Source organism: Acipenser ruthenus, chromosome 51, assembly GCF_902713425.1.
Source record: "Acipenser ruthenus chromosome 51, fAciRut3.2 maternal haplotype, whole genome shotgun sequence".
Lineage (NCBI taxonomy): Eukaryota > Metazoa > Chordata > Actinopteri > Acipenseriformes > Acipenseridae > Acipenser > Acipenser ruthenus.
The window spans coordinates 1,453,543-1,472,517 of NC_081239.1; the positions used below are offsets into that span (position 1 = coordinate 1,453,543).

At 43.3% G+C, this 18,975-nt stretch overlaps 2 protein-coding genes across 2 annotated transcripts; one reads left to right on the top strand and one right to left on the bottom strand.

The window, feature by feature from the left end:
* Positions 1-425: 425 nt before the first annotated feature.
* LOC131722802 (transmembrane emp24 domain-containing protein 10-like) lies at positions 426-4,807 on the top strand. Its single transcript, XM_059015958.1, has 5 exons — positions 426-929; positions 2,263-2,383; positions 3,125-3,198; positions 3,499-3,625; positions 4,424-4,807. Exons 1-5 carry the CDS (start codon positions 741-743, stop codon positions 4,543-4,545), a joined length of 633 nt encoding a protein of 210 aa, XP_058871941.1. The 5' UTR covers positions 426-740; the 3' UTR covers positions 4,546-4,807.
* A 479-nt stretch (positions 4,808-5,286) lies between these two features.
* Positions 5,287-18,323, bottom strand: LOC117967763 (Bardet-Biedl syndrome 1 protein homolog). Its single transcript, XM_059015950.1, has 17 exons — positions 18,090-18,323; positions 15,968-16,044; positions 15,212-15,246; positions 13,818-14,090; positions 13,622-13,668; positions 13,218-13,256; positions 12,349-12,421; positions 11,982-12,113; positions 11,444-11,550; positions 10,927-11,047; positions 9,634-9,792; positions 9,211-9,280; positions 8,390-8,548; positions 7,681-7,814; positions 7,285-7,419; positions 6,905-6,991; positions 5,287-6,151 (listed from the first exon to the last, which is right to left on the bottom strand). Exons 1-17 carry the CDS (start codon positions 18,122-18,124, stop codon positions 6,065-6,067), a joined length of 1,770 nt encoding a protein of 589 aa, XP_058871933.1. The 5' UTR covers positions 18,125-18,323; the 3' UTR covers positions 5,287-6,064.
* Between the last annotated feature and the right edge of the window lie 652 nt (positions 18,324-18,975).

Below are 18,975 nucleotides of genomic sequence, written 5' to 3' on the forward strand. Positions count from 1 at the left end.
TTTTCGTGGCTAAATATTTCAGCAAAATTATCCATCTGTTAATCTGCTTGTTTGTCATTGAGTGAATTTTTATTAATACATATTTCACTTTGTTTTAATTACTATTAATAAGATAACTAAATAAATTATTTGATTCGGATGCTTGAAGCACGCTTGAATATCGTTTTTGTACGATTTGGTGTGGTCTATGACATAGCCCAATATGTTATTCGGCCCGTTATAAATTGTAAGAACCAATTTTTAAGGTGTAGTTAAATTACAAGGCTCGCAAGAAAACTACTCAAACTACAATCGTCCATTAATCTGTTTATTGCTGGTTGAATGAACTGAGAAACCAGATACATGATGTTAGAAAAAAATATATACGCATAGAGAGAGAGAGACACACACACACACACAACACAAAGGGTGTTTACTGGTTTTTCGTGTCACAGAGAACACTGCTGTAGTGGTTCGGTCTTTTCCGCCGCCTGACAAAAGGGCAGCCGAGAAGAGCCGAGGTGTGCCGGATTGATCAAACGCACAGAAACACACACTGCCACGTCAGAGCCCGCTGTCTGTGTACGCAGCACACCTCGGCATCTTCAGTGGCTTAGTGGGAATGCAGTGGTGACCACGCTGGTATGATTAACAACTCAAGGGGTAGGATAGCAGGCACAGGTTAAACAGAAGGTCCCCAGAGTGTACAGAAAGCAGGTTAGCAAACTGCGGGCGCATATACAACGTAAACGGGGATCGTTATGGGGTGTTTTTCGCTGAATGTCGGGGTGCTGCTGTGCGTTCTGCTGCACGAGTATGGGGTGCACGGCATCTCATTCTACTTGCCTCCCCGCGCGAGGAAATGCTTGAGGGAAGAGATCCGCAAAGACGTTTTGGTCACGGGGCAATACGAGGTCGCAGAAGTGCATGACGTCGTCACCAATTTAAAGGTAAGTGACTACAACATTTTTTAATTCGTAAGCATACGTCACTGGAGTGGAAGCGCATTCCAAAATGTTGCTTACGCCTTACCGCGCGTGTCTTAATTGATAATAACAGACAGTGCATGCGTTTTGGTGGTATTTAACTGCTTTGAAATGACTTCCACACCGTGTAGAATAAAATGAAATGATACGGCTTGTGTAAGAATAGACACAACGCCAAGCAGGCGCATTTGAGTCGAGTGTGCGGTACAGAATTTAACGCGTGGAGAGTTCGGCCACGAATTTTTATTGTTATTTTTTTAGAAATTTGAAAACGGTTTGTGTGAACTCTGTTGAGTTTGAGAAGTTGCCCTGCCAAAACTTTGAAAAAACAAAACAAAAAAAAAACATGAATGAATTATAAATAGATAAATAGACATGAAACTTAACATGGTGTAATTGTGCACCCAGTGACTGAATGGGATATACTGTACTACTCCTCCTCCTCCTCCTCCTCCTCCTCCTCCTCCTCCTCCTCCTCCTCCTCCTCCTCCTCCTACTCCTACTCCTACTCCTACTCCTACTCCTACTCCTACTCCTACTCCTACTCCTACTCCTACTCCTACTCCTACTCCTACTCCTACTCCTACTCCTACTCCTACTCCTACTCCTACTCATCATAGTTATGTGGTTGGGCGGCACGGTGGCGTGGTTAGCGCTGTTGCCTCACAGCGCCATGGTCCTGGGTTCGAATCCGACCAAGGGTAATGTTTGTGTGGAGTTTGCATGTTCTCCCCGTGTTCGCGTGGGTTTTCTCCCACAGTCCAATGACATGCTGTCTAGGTTGATTGGTCATTCTAAATTGCCCTCTGTGTGTATCCCGGGTTAGGCTCCGGCTCACCGCGACCCTGTAGAGGAGTAAGCGGTTAATGATAATGGATGGATGGATGTTATGGGGTTGGTTTGGGATTTGCCCAAGATGACGTCACCCTAATTAGCAGGTACACGACCACAAACATACAGAACACGGCAGTTTAATTAGATATGACGTACAGACAGACAGGGATACAGTAGGTAGTTAAACAGATACATCGTTTTGTTTTGACAGGATACATGTAACAAAATAAGTTCTCAGCCATCAACAACTGATACAATATTTAAACACAAAGTGGGCGCATTAACAGAGTAACATTTTCTATTGCGTGTTGGATCGCTGGTAGTTTTACTGCGCGGTCTGGAATCTCTCACGGAGGAGCGATTCGGGGTCGCTCGGCGGGGTCACGCTGAGACGGAGGCAGGGTACCGACGCAAGGAAAGCAAACCTAAAAACGAGTATTTGCTTGTTTGTCTCTTCACCCAGGTGACGGACAGCGCGGAGCATACCCTATATAAGAAGGACAACGCCCAGAAAGGGAAGTTCACCTTCTCGACCGATAACTTTGACGAGTTTGACATCTGCTTTGAGAGTGTGGTCCCGACCGGTAAGAGCAACAGCATTGGAGACTAACCGTTTAAAAAAAAAATCAATTTAAAAATACATTTACCCAAACAGGTGTTAAGTGTTACACTTAGTTTGCCGTGTTTATTTCTCTTTATCGCTATTCTTTACAATGCTTACCTATGCTTTACCATGCTTTCACTGTGCTTTATTACACGTTGCTTTTACCATGGGAAACTTTTTAAACGGGTATCTCATTTTGACATCTATTTCATATTTATTCTACTCGATTCTATGCAGTACTCTGGAAATTCATCTCTGCAGTTCATTAGGCTTCTAGAGTTTTCTTCATTAATTATTTATACTGAAGCATCGAATGCTATTGACAATGCCTATACTATTATTATTATTATTATTATTATTATTATTATTATTATTATTATTGTTATTATTATTATTATTGTTATTTATTTCTTAGCAGACGCCCTTATCCAGGGCGACTTACAATTGTTACAAGATATCACATTATTTTTACATACAATTACCCATTTATACAGTTGGGTTTTTACTGGAGCAATCTCAGTAAAGTACCTTGCTCAAGGGTACAGCAGCAGTGTCCCCCACCTGGGATTGAACCCTCCAGAGCCCTAACCACTACTCCACACCAGCCAGATCTACGGTCTCTACAACAGCAGGGAGATGCAGCTTCTATGTATCGCGGGTGTGTCTTATTATTTGTCCAGCCGTGTGAGATTTGATAACAGTGGTTTCTTTTTTCTTCTAGGCTTTGAGGGGGTCACCGAACAGCTGATCGTTCTAAACATCAAACACGGTACTGAAGCCAAGAACTATGAAAACGTGAGTACTGCACCCACATGTGGAAACAGAGAAAGAGCTTATATCCGTCCATCTAGACTCTATTCGAGAGAGATTCACTGCACCAGGGATGTATACAAGACTCCTCTTGAACAGCAGTTTCACCCATTCCAGGTATTACTACTACAAGCCCCCAGTGTCTAGGTAACAAGCTCAGGTGCATCTTAAACTCGTACCAGAACCAGGAATGGATCAAACTGCTATTCAGAGGGAGTCTTATTTCCATTCCTGCTGCACTGTTGTGTGGTTGCTCACTAACCTCTCTGTCTGTGTGTGTCTCAGATTGCCAAGGCAGAGAAGCTAAAGCCTCTGGAGGTGAAGCTGAGACAGATGGAGGATCTCTCAGAGTCCATCGCCAAAGAGCTGAGCTACATGAAAAGCAATGCTGAGCACCGCAGCAACACCAATGGTATGTGGAGAGAGAGAGAGACGGACAGACAGACAGACAGACAGACAGAGAGAGTACAGCTTGGTCTCCAAGGAGAGTCAGGATCTAACAGGATCAAATACTTCATGAAGAATAAAAAGGAAACTGAAAACTCACTTAAGTTACAATTTTCAGTTGCTGCTGTAGTTGAAGCTGTAATAGACAAAGCTATGAAACTTGACAGAGACATGTGGACTTATGCTTTCAGCTCAGTTAGGGCAGGTATGTTTAGTGCTTAAAAAATAAAATTAGAGAGAGAGAGAGAGAGAGAGATTGAGAAAAAGGAAAACTGCTGTGTACCAAAATGATCAATAAGAAAAAAGAAAAAAAAAGAGAAAAGGATATTTCAGGTACTTAAAAAGGTAGAATAATTGATTACAAATCAATAATCAGGACGTTTCGGACTACAAGTCCTTCATCGGCTGAATACAAAAAAAACAGTGCTTTAAGAAGTTGATAAAAAAAAACAAACAAGTAGTCTTTTAAACAAAATTCCAGAATGTTGATGATGATTATATATATATATATATATATATATATTATATGAACATAATTTAGATCTTTTATTTAACATAATGTAATCAAAAGAAACATTATGTAATCATAAGAAATTCCACAACGAGAAAAATCCTGTGGTGCCAGCCTGGTCCATTAACACTCAGGAGAGGAAAGAAACACTGCTGAAAAAGTGGCTCCATGTTCCCTCGGCTTAACGCTTACCTGCCCTGTTGTTTGGTGCTGCGCTTGTGGAGCTGACCTGTGCCAATGCTTGCCTTGCAGAGTCTACCAGTTCCCGGGTGCTGGGGTTCAGCCTCCTCTCCATGCTGTGTCTGGTCAGCCTGGCTGTCTGGCAGGTGTTTTACCTGCGACGATTCTTCAAGTCCAAGAGGCTGATTGAGTGAGGAGGGGCCCTCCACGCTGCTGCCCTTACAAAAGCACACCACAGTCGAGGCATTGCCACATGTAGTAATACAGAGAAATAAGACTCCCGTTGCTCAGCCCAAGGTTCAAATCCCCGCTCAGCCACCGACTCGCTGCGCGTGACCCTGAACAAGTCACTTATCTGAAGGACGGAGCACAAGGAGGTTGAGAATTAAAACCAAGGTCCTTTTGTACATGACTCTGCAGCAGCAGTTAATGCATAGTTCACCTCCTAGTCTCCAAGTCACTTTTGATAAAAGCCATTTAAAAGCAGGTTGATCCATTCCTGGCTGTCATATGAGTTTTAAAAAAAGAGACACACCTGAGCTTGTTACCTGTACACTGGGGCTAATCAAGCTCGTTTTTGAACCAGGAATGGATTGAACTGCTATGCAACGGGAGTCTTATTTCCTTCCCTGGATTAGTCTGGTGGCTCTTCGCTGGACTCCCTCCAGGGCTACAATGTCCATTTGGTGCTGTGGTGACCAGAACTGGACACAGTATTCTCAGTGCGAGCTCACCAGTCCATTATACACCCTCATCATGACCTCCTTGGATCTCCAACCTCGGTCCCAGGGGACCCCTGTGCCTGCTGTCCGACAGCGATGAGTCAATTAAAACACAAAGGTCTGTCTCTTGGGGGGGTCTGTTCTAGTTCTACACCCAAAGTTCTTTGCTACTCGCATACTTCCCGTTTCCAGAAGTAATCCACAGGACAGGAGTTATTTTGCAAGATGTAATTTTATCTCTGTACATGTTAATAAAAGCCAACCGCCTAGGACAAAGCAAGCCGAACCATATAAATAAAACATACAAAAAACAATTTGAACTGTACAAACACTCATATACATTGCACTGTGCAGTCATCTACAGGGGCTTGATAATAGATTTGGTCTCCTGGCCAAAGGTTTTGCATCACCCTACAGAATGAACTAATTTAGCTTCATGAAGTCGAATGAAACCTGCTGAATAATATTGCGTTAACATCTTGAATTGCACACCGCTTTGTAGTTTTCTCATATACTTAACGGAAAACTGACAAATTAAAAAAATGTGACATTGCAGTATCGATTTCTTGACTACATGTTAAATCTAATATATATATTTTTTTAATTGTTTTTTAAATCATGTCTCAATCCTAAAATTCTAGGTGATACAAAACTTTTGTCCATAGCTGTATGTTAGAGAAAACTGAAAAAAAAAACAACTATGGGGGCCAGCAGGTTAGATCATGAGGAGCCCCCTGTGATTAACACATTGAACCCTTACAGGTGACCAGTCCAGGGAGAGCTTAAGTTGGAATGAAAGACAGAAGCCCCCGCGATCCTCGAGGACTGGAGTTTGACACCCCTGGTTCAGTGAGATCATTTCAGTAACACATTCAACAAGGTGGTAACAAAGTAACAGTTTGTATTGAACACAACAAATGAACTGCAGGTTCCTCTGAGAGGTGGTGTTGATCCCTGACCGTGGAATTCAGCTGGAGAGATGCCCAGGGTCTCAGCTCACCACGATCCCCTCGCTGACCGGCATGTTTATATGTGCAGTGAGCAAGGGGGCGGTCTTCCCCTCCCGGAGAACAAACACCTGCAATCAAACAGCACAACCACATTAGAGTGTCCCATAGCAAAAGCATAGCAAAGTGTAACTGGTTAGTGAGAGGCTGGTAAAGCAGAGAGGTGTGGTAAAGCATAGGGAAGCATTGTAAAGCACAGAGAGGTCTGGTAAAGCATAGGGAAGCATTGTAAAGCACAGAGAGGTCTGGTAAAGCATAGGGAAGCATTGTAAAGCACAGAGAGGTCTGGTAAAGCACAGGGAAGCATTGTAAAGCACAGAGAGGTCTGGTAAAGCACAGGGAAGCATTGTAAAGCACAGAGAGGTCTGGTAAAGCATAGGGAAGCATTGTAAAGCACAGAGAGGTCTGGTAAAGCATTGGGAAGCATTGTAAAGCACAGAGAGGTCTGGTAAAGCATAGGGAAGCATTGTAAAGCACATAGAGGTCTGGTAAAGCATAGGGAAGCATTGTAAAGCACAGAGAGGTCTGGTAAAGCATAGGGAAGCATTGTAAAGCACAGAGAGGTCTGGTAAAGCATAAGGAAGCACTGTGAAGCACAGAGAGGGTTGGTAAAGCATAGGGAAGCATTGTAAAACACAGAGAGGTATGTTAAAGCATTGTAAAGCATGTTAAAAAAACAAAGTGTGTGACATACAGACAGTATATAGGAGACAGCCCTGTGGGTATAACATGGGCTGCCCTTCACATTTACTGTATCATATAAAAGCTGCATCTCCCTGTTGCAAGCCCGCTGCAGTGATTTTAACGGAGCGGTGTAACCTTACCTTGATGATATCTGAAATGCCCTTGTCACTGAGACACTCCACAAAGGTGTCAATGGGGTAGTTCAGTCCTGGCACCAGCATTGGAATCTGCAAGGAGACAATGGAAAGAACACAGGGTTCAATTAAGAAATACACCTACTACATAGCAGCTTCACCTATTCCAGGTTATAAAACAAGCTTGCTTAGCCCCAGTGTGTATAGGTAACACGCTCAGGTGTGTCTTGTTAAACTGCTAGTAAAACCAGGAATTGATCAAACTCCTATTGCACAGTGGTTTGATCCATTCCTGCTTGTCACTACACACACGGTGGCAAATCAAGCTGGTAGTAAAACCAGGAATGGATCAGAGCGTGCAATGGGAGTCCCGTGTTGTTCCTGACCTTGAAGAAGGCTGTCTTCATGGAGTACAGGCTCTGATCGTACAGGAAGCTGATGCAGAGGTTCATTGCCGGCCGGCACGCTGAGGTGTTCTGGATGTTCAGGGTGAGCTTGAAGGAAGGCCCAAGACCCTGGACCTGCAATAACAGCAGCTTTCGAAATGTCACATGTTTCCATTTGAGTCAGTTTTTCAGTTAAGTAGATGGGGGTAGGGGGTGCAAGCGTTATGCAATTCAATATGTCAACGTAACATTATTCAGCAGGTTTCATTCGACTTCAAAATTAGTTAATTCTATAGGGAGATGCAAAACTTTTGGCCAGAGCCGTAGGTGTCAGCGTTGTGGAGCTGTGTGTGCGTGTCGGCGTGTGTGTGCATGTGTGTGTGCATGTTGACTCACCACAGCGTTCATTCTGAGAGGCTCCGAGACGCTGGAGGACATGGGGGACAGGCTGGACTCCAGAACCTTGACGTAGGCCCGGGCAGCGTTCAGTCTGAGGCGATAAAGATCCATCTGGAACGCTCTGTGCATCCCTGACACAGAAACACAGTCACTCATTCATTCATTCATTCATTCATTCACTCTACAACCCGTTCCGGATTCATTCTCCCTTCAGACGACGTAAAACCGAGGTCCTATTGTAAGGGACTCTGCAGCAGCAGCTGCGATGCATAGTTCACCCCAGCTAATCTCTAAGTTGCTTTGGCTAAAAGCGTCTGCTAAAATGACTAATTCATAATAATAATACCCTTTTCTAGATTTTCCACACTCTTGTATCATCATGGTTTGGTACCTTGCAATACATCCTTTTCCAAAAAGTGGCCCAATAAAGAAGTCTCACGTGATTTGATGTTTTTGTTTGACATATTAAATCGTCAAGTACTTAAAGTAATTAAAAGTAGTTAACCATGCATTGCTTGATATGATTATGTTTACTTGGTTTCCATTTTTAGAAGCCGTTATTAATAATCACTAAACACATAAGATGCTCTGCAGATATCAGATTTTTTTTTTTGGCACAGTCCTGCAGATTTGGACTGCCTCTAGTGACCAGTGTGGTCTCTCTAAGCCCCGGATGCCAGTGAAAGCCACGTCTTGTGTTCCGTACCCACTGCGTTCTCCCGCTCCCTCAGGGTCTGGTCGACGTACAGCTTGGTCTTCTTGGGCACGTTCAGCTTGATGCTCTGAGCCATGGGGGGTCCCGGGGTGGAGTCTTTCTCGTCGAACACCGCGGTGCGCTTCAGGATTTTAATAACGAGACCGCCGCCTAAAAAACAGAAAAAAATAAGAAACATTTACTAAAAGGTGTAGAAAGACAAGCCAGGCTTAAGATTGAAATCCGTTCTTGATTGGGGTTGGGGTATTGAGAACAAGCAACACCTCAAAGAGAATGTTTCGTGTCTTCCGGAGAACGTAGCACAGTTTTACGTCGGCCTGTCTTTCTGCATGTTATAACAAGAGAATCCTTACTAGTGCTGCACAAACCGATTAATCGATGGTCCGGATCAAGCTGTGCACAGGTGAGGGTCGCTGGTGTCGATCGGGCTGATTAACCGCTCAGAGTGAAACAAAGAAACAGCTGCTTGGGTTTGTGTGGATCGCCGTTCTCCGCAGAGCCTAAGAAAATCAGCAAATCACAAACCCAAGCAGCTGTTCCTTCACTTGTTTCACTCTGAACGGTAAATCAGCCCGATCGACACCAGCGACCCTCACCTGACTGTCAGCACCTGCTTTCTGTGGAGCGCTCCATCCCAATAATTGTGCAGCTTTACACCTTACACAACATATTACTTTATAATACAGCACAAAAACGAAGACTGCACTCAAAACCATTTTAACTTCAGAGCATATGTTCTATGCAGGGATTGATAAGAAATCTGATCAACTCTTTCACAGTACGTGGTTTTTTAATCTTGCCTGAAGGTTTACCTTTCGTTGTCATGATAAGTGTCCCATCCTCACGCCCGTATCGCCCAAAGCAAATGCTGGTCACCACATCCTGGAGCAGAAATTATTATTATTAGTAATTTAGCAGGCGTTTTTATTCAGAGCGACTAGGGAGTGAACTATGCATCTATGCTGCTGCAGAGTCACTTCCAATAGGACCTTTGTTTGTTTTTCGTCTCATCCGAAGGACGGAGCACAAGGAGGTTAAGTGCTTAGGGTCACACACAGTGAGTCAGTGGCTGAGCTGGGATTTGAACCCGGGAACCTCCTTTCTTAATTATGCCTCAATCCTAAAATGGTAAAGTTTCCTGCCTGTGCTAATAACACTGAATGCTGTAGTCAATGCATGCTGTATCCAGTCTGGCTGTTTATAAATGGAAACGCTGTTGGTGTTCCCTGAGTTACCGGGCTCTTGACGATGTTGACCAGGTTTTTTTCGCGGTACACGTGGACCTCGCTGTTGGCCAGTCCCACCAGCACAGCTTGGTAGCCCCTGGTTTTGTGGTCCATGACTCCCATTGTGGTGATAGGAGCCGGCAGAAAGGCAGTCCACAGCTTCTTACCCTGAAAGACACACATGAACAGCGCAGCTGTGACCATGAACATTATTATTACCGAGTCATTTAGCAGGTGCTGCAGAATCACTTACAATAGGACCTTGTTTGTTTTACGTCTCATCCAAAGGACGGAGCACAATGGTTCAACGTTTCACTATGTGTAAATGTTGTATACACTGTACGGTTTGTACTGCCTTACAGTTTACCACAGTAAAAGCTCAATAAAGCACATTAAAAAGCACAGGTGAGCATGGTAAAGAACAGCGAGTTATGGTAAAGCATATTAAAAAGCATGGCAGAGCAAGGTAAACTATGGTAAATGCATAGTGGGAAATCACCTGACAACTGCAAAAATACAGTGAACAAAAGTGGTAAACTTTTTTTTTTTATTTAGTGTGTCCAAATAATTAGTTCCCCCCCCCAATTTTCTCCCAATCTGGAATGACCAATCGTTTTTCTCCAATCCCACGACCAAGCCAGCTTCCTCTTCCACACCCAGGAACTCGAGCGAGGATGTCAGCGAGCTACTGACCCCTGGAGGACAAATGCCAGCCCTGCAGGTGTCTGCTCTGAGCTCAAAGGGCGCCTGGCCAGCAGGGTTCGCTGTAGCGCGATGAGGAGAAACAGCCTCTGCCGTTTTTACCTCCCTAACCCATGGGAACGCCTGAGCCAATGCGATGCTCCCTTCGGAGTTCCCAGCAAAGACCGGCAACTTCTCACAGCCAGGACTCAAACCCTGCGCACCACGTGGCTGAGCCACTCTGGGGGGGTTACCTTATTTAGAGTAAGTAGTAACAGTGAAAGAATGGATTTAGGAGTTCCTTTTTTTGGGGGGCTGGATTAGCACTTGCCTTGCACCACCCAATGTTAAACGTCAGGAAGGTAGTCAGAGATTAGTGTTAATCTGGGTGAAAACTAGCCGTTAGTATTACTGCATAATCTACACGCATTTCCTCACACAGGTTTCAATTGCTGTGGTTTACTATGCATTCAAAATACTATTAAAAAAAAGGATTTTTGAAACCCTAACCCTGCAGAATCCTGATAACAGCAGAAGGTCTCCGGTTGGGGGGGGGGTTGTCATTCTTTGGTAGCGCTGGAGATGCAATGATTAGGGGTGTAAGGTTGGGGATGCTTGTACCTTCTGAGTGTATCCTCGCAGTGATTCCTGAGTGCAGCCCACCACAATGTTCTTATTCACCCGGACCAGCCCTACAGGCTGGGAGGACAGCTCGATGCAGTATTTGGGTTTCTTGGAGTCCCTGCAAAGTATTTTACAGTTACACACTTATCCAAAGACTAGGAGGTGAGCATCAACAGCTGCTGTTGCAGAGTCACTTCCAATAGGACCTTGTGTGTTTTACGTCTCATTCGAATGACGGAGCACATAACTTGCTCAGGGTCACGCACTGTGAGTCAGTGGCTGAGCTGGGATTTGAACCTCCTGGTATCAAAACCCCTTTCTTTAACCGCTGGACCAGCAAGCGTCATCTAGAACAGCTGCATTATAAACAATGCCCCTTTTAAACTACAGCTCTGGCCAAAAGTTTTTGCATCACTCTATAAAATGAACACATTCATAAAGTCGAATGAAACCTGCTGAATAATGTTAGGTTAACATATTGAATCACATAGCACTGTGTGCGAGCCACTCCCACCTCCGCAGGATGTAGATGTTCCCATTCCTGCAGGCGACTGTGACCCTGAACTCCACGTCGAACTGCCCAGTCACATCCATGAACGCGGGAGCACTGGGCAGGCTCATCTGCAGCAGGGGAGAGAAGGAGGAGGGTTCAAAATCTCAGCAATTGAAACCTGTGTGAGGAAATGCATGTCGGACACTGAAGACGATTAGTGCTAATCTTGGACTGCCTGGTCTGGGTTTAGGGGTCAGTAAAGTCAGTCGAAAGTGGTAGATTATGCAGTAATACCAACATAGTGGAGTTATTTTACATTTAGCAGATGCTTTTATTCAAATCGACTAGGGGGGTGAACTATGCATCATCAACAACCGCTGCTGCTGCTGCAGAGTCACTTCCAATAGGACCTTGTTTGTTTCATCCCAAGGATGGAGCACAAGGAGGTGAAGTGGCTGGGATTGAACCTGCTGGAACCTCCTGGTAACAAGCCCCCTTTAACCGCTGGACAACCAAGCCTCCCACACGAAGCACGGCTGTCCCGCTCTCTCGGTCTCACCTTGGCCAGGACGGTGAAGGCCTCGGGGTCGAGGATATAGAGCTCCATGCACTCCGTCCCGATCACCAGGCAGCTCACCGCGTCGTCGTCCGCCATGTTCTTCTTCAGAGTGCCAATGCAGGTGATGACAGTCTGGAGCGGAGAGCGAGCACACTCTGGAACAGCTGGGCTGGTGTTAGGGATTACACGCACCCCCCGGCAAAAAACTACATTTCCGGTTTAGTAAAATGCCTTTTTTTTGTTTTTTTAACTGTTTAAAAGTTAAACCTTTACTGCCTTCATCTGAGTTTAGGTCAATGGTATATAGAGTCTAGGAAGGCTTAGTATCAAGTTCCCAAAACATATCTAGATACCCACGCACACATACCTGCCGTTTGAGTGGTTGATTTTTGTACAGGTTAACAAATGTCTCCATTTCCTGGGGCTCCAACATCAAGAACCTGAATGGAAAATAAAAGCTGTCTTAAAAGTTTCTTTACAAAAAAAAAACTGTTTCCTAGTGTTTGCAATCAATCTGATTGATAATGGATTGTGTCGCTCCAATATTAAGTTGCTATCATTTCTCTAAATCTGATAATTTGCTTAATTAGACCTTTTTTAATTGTTTTCAGCTCTTAAACAGTTGCAGAGTTGAATTTACTTATAAAATGTTACAGCTAACTTGAAATATGCAACTGTTAAGAGCTATAAACAATTAAAAAGGTCTATAATTAAACAAATTATCAGTTCAATTAAGCATCTAGTTAAGTAATTGAGAGCTCAGTTGGAATGAAAACCAGCAGACACATTTCTGGTTACAAATGACAGACAGGGGGCCTGATACATTCACAAGGAACGGTGTCAAAGGTGATGGATCGATCGATTCTGGAGAACACTTCGGGGTCAGTAAGCACTGAGAAATGGTCACCTCTCCCTCCAGAACAACTGAACCCTTTTCAGTCCTTATCTTAGTACCGTATGCTAACGCACGCTGTCGGAAATCACGCTGGAACCTCACGGGACTCGTAGGTCCAGTCTGAGATTGTGTAGAAATACATGCAAAAAATAATAATAATTAATGTGCCCTGTTCTCATGCATACTCAATACAGGAGTTCCTTTTTGAATTACATCACTTCGTTTTGCATTCTTCAGCGGGACAAAAATAATTCCGGACTGAAAGAGTTAAACACCTTGCAGGCTCATCACATGATCAACACATTTGTTTCTTTATTCTACAAAGGTTCATTCAGACTTACTTCAGGGATCTGACAGACAGCGGGACCTCAGCCTTGCACCTGAAATTGAACGAGATTAAAAAAATAAATGACTGCGACAGATCATGCTCGTCGAAAATCTCTTCACAGTACAGCAGACAGGAGAAGAGAACGTTGTTTCAAAACGTCCACTGCAGAGAAATTTAAATATTGTTCGAGGTTTTTAATCACTTTGTACATTGTGATTCCATATGCACAACAAATCAAAAGCAATACCGAAGTAATAAATGTGTACATTGCTGTATATTATTTTGCATTCCAGTCGTCAGATTCTGAGGGCTTTTTAAAACACAGATGCTTAAAACAACCTTGTGGCCTCAATATGGAAACATGTCTCTAAAAAAAAGTTGACAGTATTTTTATTTTATTTTTTTGGCCAACTTTACCTGATTCCTTCCAGCATTTCTTTCAGGGTCACCGGATCAATTTTATCCTGCAGGAAATGCAATTCAATACGTTAACGTACATCACTATTCAGCAGGTTTCATTCGACTTTAAGACGAATTCTACAGGGCGATGCAAAGCTTTTGTCCATAGCTGTTGAATTTGTGAATCTAGCTCCAGGTGACCAGTAACCCCCACCTCCTTGGCTTGGCTCCACACCTCCAGCTCCAGCGAGTTGACCTCGAGGGGGGGCAGGGTGAATTTGAAATAGGGGCGCAGGTTCTTGTACACGTAGATGAAGGGTCCCGAGGCCACGGCGACGGCGGGGGTCCGTGGCTCGTTCTGGTCCATGAGGAAAGCCGTCAGCCCCGTGGGCAGATCCAGGAGTGTGTTGTCAGTCATCAGGGTGGTTCCCTTGTAGACCTTCAGCTTCATATTGCAACCTCCCGTGCCCAGGTCCCCTACAACCAGCTACACACACACAAAGAAAACACATGAGTAACACACACCCCCTGGAGGTGCTGTTCACTTAGGTCAATGTAAATGGATGCAAAATAGAAAACAATGTCAGTATCTTTTTTTCTAACATTGCGAGAGGTTTGCTGGTCCTGTGGTTAAAGAAAAGGGGTCTTGATACCAGGAGTTTCAAATCCCGGGCTCAGCCACTGACTCACTGTGTGTGTGTGTGTGTGTCCCTGAGCAAGTCACTGAACCTCCTTGTGCACCCCCTAGTCTCTGTAAGTCGCTTTAATATATATATATTATATTAGGGCAGCAGTGTGGAGTAGTGGTTAGGGCTCTGGACTCTTGACCGGAGGGTTGTGGGTTCAATCCCCAGCGGGGGACACTGCTGCTGTACCCTTGAGCAAGGTACTTTATCTAGATTGCTCCAGTAAAAACCCAACTGTATAAATGGGTAATTGTATGTAAAATAATGTAATATCTGTATAATGTGATATCTTGTAACAATTGTAAGTCGCTCTGGATAAGGGCGTCTGCTAAGAAATAAATAATAATAATAATAATAATAATAATATAAATATATATAAATATTTGTCATGCATGAAATATTTCATGCATGACAAATTGGGGAACGGAAGCCTTATGGTTTCCTATAAGTTGCCGATCTTTGGTGTCGCTCGGACCATTTTTTTTAACTATTTTTGTTTGGTTTTTGCCATTTCTTTTTTTTTTCTTTTTTTTTTTTTTTTTTAAATTGTTGTTCTTTTTATTTATTTATTTTTTGGGGGGGGAGGGTTGTGAGTTTCTTTTAATTTGAGTTTCTTTTAATTTGAGATACATGGCTACTGTAGTGATCCAGCAATGGGGTTACTAAATAAAGTACCCCGGGGGTCAAAATTTCAGATCCAAACATAGCCCTGGACCTTCCCCTGGATGAAAGAGGAGGCCGTGCAGAGTTTGGTTGCACTGGCTCCTGCGGGGTCCGAATGCATAAAGGAACAGACAGACAGACAAACGTTCTTTTCTCTCTCTCTCTCTCTCTCTCTCTCTCTCTCTCTCTCTCTCTCTCTCTCTCTCTATATATATATAATTTTTTCGCATCTGTAAAAAGTAGCCTTTATTTGTCCTACCTTACTCTCCCCATCGCCATTTAAATCTGCTAGAGCTTAAGAAAACAAAAAAAGAAAGAAGACTTTAAAATCTCAAAACTCAACTCAGATCAGCAGAATTCAGTAACATGGTATTAACTACAGTAGCACAGGGATGGGAATAAGACTCCCATCGCACAGCACTTTGAGCCATTCCTGGTTTTACTATGAGCTTAAGACACACCTGAGCTTGTTACCTGTACACTGTGGCTGATCAAGCTCGTAGAAGTAAAACCTGGAATGGGTGAAACGGCTGTACAAGAGGAGTCTTATTCCCATCCCTGGTAAAGTAAATTCAACAATGACACATTCTATGTATATATTATACTATAGTACTGTATATAGGAATATCATATTCAATGCATTTATTATAACACAAGAACATACATACTTTTTCAAACATAACCGGGCATAATTGTTCATATAAGTTCCTATAGACACATAACTTATGCTTAGTTATATATGTTCTGCATATATATTATAATGTTTTAAATTACACTACTAGCCTAAACTCACAAATTATTTTAAGTTTTTTTGTTTTTATTAATTCATTTTTCCTGTTATTTTCGAGTTCAATATCATTGGAAACGTTGCTTTTTAAAAGAAATAGTTAACCCCCTAACATAACCATGGTAGCAATACTACTACTACTATAATAATAATAATAATAATAATAATAATAATAATAATAATAATAATAACAGCACATTAGATGTTTATATAGCTCTCTTTCCTTACCTATGCATGAGGAGAACGTGTTCAGATTGGCCACAGGATCGTAGTGAGCATCCAGCCACTTAGAATTAGCTTCAGAACTGAAAGACAGCAATGGAAACTGTGTTAGCAATGGAAACGGTGTTAGCAATGGAAACGGTGTTAGCAATGGAAACGGTGTTAGCAATGGCTGGACAGCAATGGAAACGGTGTTAGCAATGGCTGGACAGCAATGGAAACAGTGTTAGCAATGGAAACGGTGTTAGCAATGGAAACGGTGTTAGCAATGGCTGGACAGCAATGGAAACGGTGTTAGCAATGGCTGGACAGCAATGGAAACGGTGTTAGCAATGGAAACGGTGTTAGCAATGGAAACGGTGTTAGCAATGGCTGGACAGCAATGGAAACGGTGTTAGCAATGGCTGGACAGCAATGGAAACGGTGTTAGCAATGGCTGGACAGCAATGGAAACAGTGTTAGCAATGGAAACGGTGTTAGCAATGGCTGGACAGCAATGGAAACGGTGTTAGCAATGGCTGGACAGCAATGGAAACAGTGTTAGCAATGGCTGGACAGCAATGGAAACGGTGTTAGCAATGGCTGGACAGCAATGGAAACGGTGTCAGCAATGGAAACGGTGTTAGCAATGGAAACGGTGTTAGCAATGGAAACAGTGTTAGCAATGGCTGGACAGCAATGGAAACGGTGTTAGCAATGGCTGGACAGCAATGGAAACAGTGTTAGCAATGGCTGGACAGCAATGGAAACGGTGTTAGCAATGGCTGGACAGCAATGGAAACAGTGTTAGCAATGGAAACGGTGTTAGCAATGGAAACGGTGTTAGCAATGGCTGGACAGGATTGGAAACAGTGTTAGCAATGGCTGGACAGCAATGGAAACGGTGTTAGCAATGGCTGGACAGCAATGGAAACGGTGTTAGCAATGGCTGGACAGCAATGGAAACGGTGTTAGCAATGGCTGGACAGCAATGGAAACGGTGTTAGCAATGGCTGGACAGCAATGGAAACGGTGTTAGCAATGGCTGGACAGCAATGGAAACGGTGTTAGCAATGGCTGGACAGCAATGGAAACGGTGTTAGCAATGGCTGGACAGCAATGGAAACGGTGTTAGCAATGGCTGGACAGCAATGGAAACGGTGTTAGCAATGGCTGGACAGCAATGGAAACGGTGTTAGCAATGGCTGGACAGCAATGGAAACGGTGTTAGCAATGGCTGGACAGCAATGGAAACAGTGTTAGCAATGGAAACGGTGTTAGCAATGGAAACGGTGTTAGCAATGGAAACGGTGTTAGCAATGGCTGGTCAGCAATGGAAACGGTGTTAGCAATGGCTGGACAGCAATGGAAACGGTGTTAGCAATGGCTGGACAGCAATGGAAACGGTGTTAGCAATGGCTGGACAGCCCTCCTGTGCGCCAGGAAACACACTGAACCGACTGGCCCGCTATTGCTGTGGTGGAATCTAGATGTGGATGTTTCAGCCCCTGAGAAAATACTTTTATTTTATACAAAGATACATATTCAGAAATTACCCAGCTAATATATAATGCATTTACCTGCACTCATTAGACTAGAGATAACAGCTAAAATTACTAAATTGGTTATGATTATATAAATATAGATTTAGATCGATAGGAGACAGACAGATATAAAACCAGATGTGTTACGTCCGTGTCATTGCTGTTACTATATAAAATACAATTCTGAACAAAACGTTGAGAAATTAGAGTGTAATGTGTATCGTATTAATATCAGTGTTTGTTAAACCGAGATACAAAGAGTTATTTGTAAGTGATATATTACTTCAGTATGTTTACTCTGGTATCATAACAGATACATCGTATAACCCCTTTACAGTTTAAAGCGATACTGTATTGTCGCTGAATCGCTGTTACGGGAGGATATATTTTAGTATTTCAATATTTGCTTCATATACAGTCACGCACAGCAACATTGATTTGGTAGCTACAGCACGTTTTAAATTCAATGAAGGGCTTTTAAATTATCTCTCCGCTAACACTGAGTACGTGTGACGACTACTTTACATATTAAATATATATTTATATATTTGTTTTTATCGAGCGTATTATTGCCACTGCAGTTGTATTAAAAAGCAATATCTTACTTTTCCTTGTTCTCCAGCGGTGCCGTGGCGGACATAGTTTGATCTCCTGTTGTTATTATATTTATTTTATGTATACATATATATTTTATTTTGTTATTTTAATATTCTCGTCGACTCTGTAATCGGCTCAGGTCGATCGGCTTTAGCCCGTCTCTATGGCAGCGCGGTTCATGACCCCGGCGGCTGGGGTCTCACTCAAAACATTCCCCGGTTTGTGGGGAACGCGGCTGAACAAAGCAGCGAGTTCCGCTTGCCTCACGAAGGCGGACAAAGTGTGTGTGTGTGTGTGTGTGTGTGTGTGTGTGTGTGAAATGAGAATAATAACACAGCCCAGATACTTATAAGTACACCCAAATCTGGGGTTTCCAAAAACGTTCTGCCCACATGCATCACATCGCTTTCCTCCAAGTTCTGCTCGCCACTGACACTGACCAGAGAACTGTAGAACAAACAGAAAGACGCCGTGTTGAAATACAGTCGTGTTTTTTCACGTGTGCAGGATTTTAACTGTAGTTGGCTACAGTACACTATACTGTGTTTTTTTAAGTTCTTTCTACCGTAGGGCCAGCTAGGTATGCTTTATTTGTTGGCCTTCTCTCAATAAGCTACGTGCAAGTGCTGGTATTGAATTTTGAACATAATGCACGTATTAGGGAGGCTGTGTGGTCCAGTGGTTAAAGAGAAGGGCTTGTAACTAGGAGGTCCCCGGTTCAAATCCCACCTCAGCCACTGACTCATTGTGTGACCCTGAGCAAGTCACTTGTGCTCCGTCTTTAGGGTGAGACGTAGTTGTAAGTGACTCTGCAGCTGATGCATAGTTCACACACCCTAGTCTCTGTAAGTCGCCTTGGATAAAGGCGTCTACTAAATAAACAAGTAATAATAA

Excerpts from the sequence above, each read along its gene's own strand:
- LOC131722802 (XM_059015958.1), top strand. The coding sequence starts at position 741 with ATGGGGTGTTTTTCGCTGAATGTCGGGGTGCTGCTGTGCGTTCTGCTG. Across the intron at positions 2,384-3,124 it reads TGAGAGTGTGGTCCCGACCG|GCTTTGAGGGGGTCACCGAA; the intron begins GTAAGAGCAACA and ends TTTTTCTTCTAG. Across the intron at positions 3,199-3,498 it reads AAGCCAAGAACTATGAAAAC|ATTGCCAAGGCAGAGAAGCT; the intron begins GTGAGTACTGCA and ends TGTGTGTCTCAG.
- LOC117967763 (XM_059015950.1), bottom strand. The coding sequence starts at position 18,124 with ATGTCCGCCACGGCACCGCTGGAGAACAAGGAAAA. Across the intron at positions 14,091-15,211 it reads ATGGCGATGGGGAGAGTAAG|CTGGTTGTAGGGGACCTGGG; the intron begins GTAGGACAAATA and ends GTGTGTGTGTAG. Across the intron at positions 6,992-7,284 it reads TGAAGACAGCCTTCTTCAAG|ATTCCAATGCTGGTGCCAGG; the intron begins GTCAGGAACAAC and ends GTCTCCTTGCAG.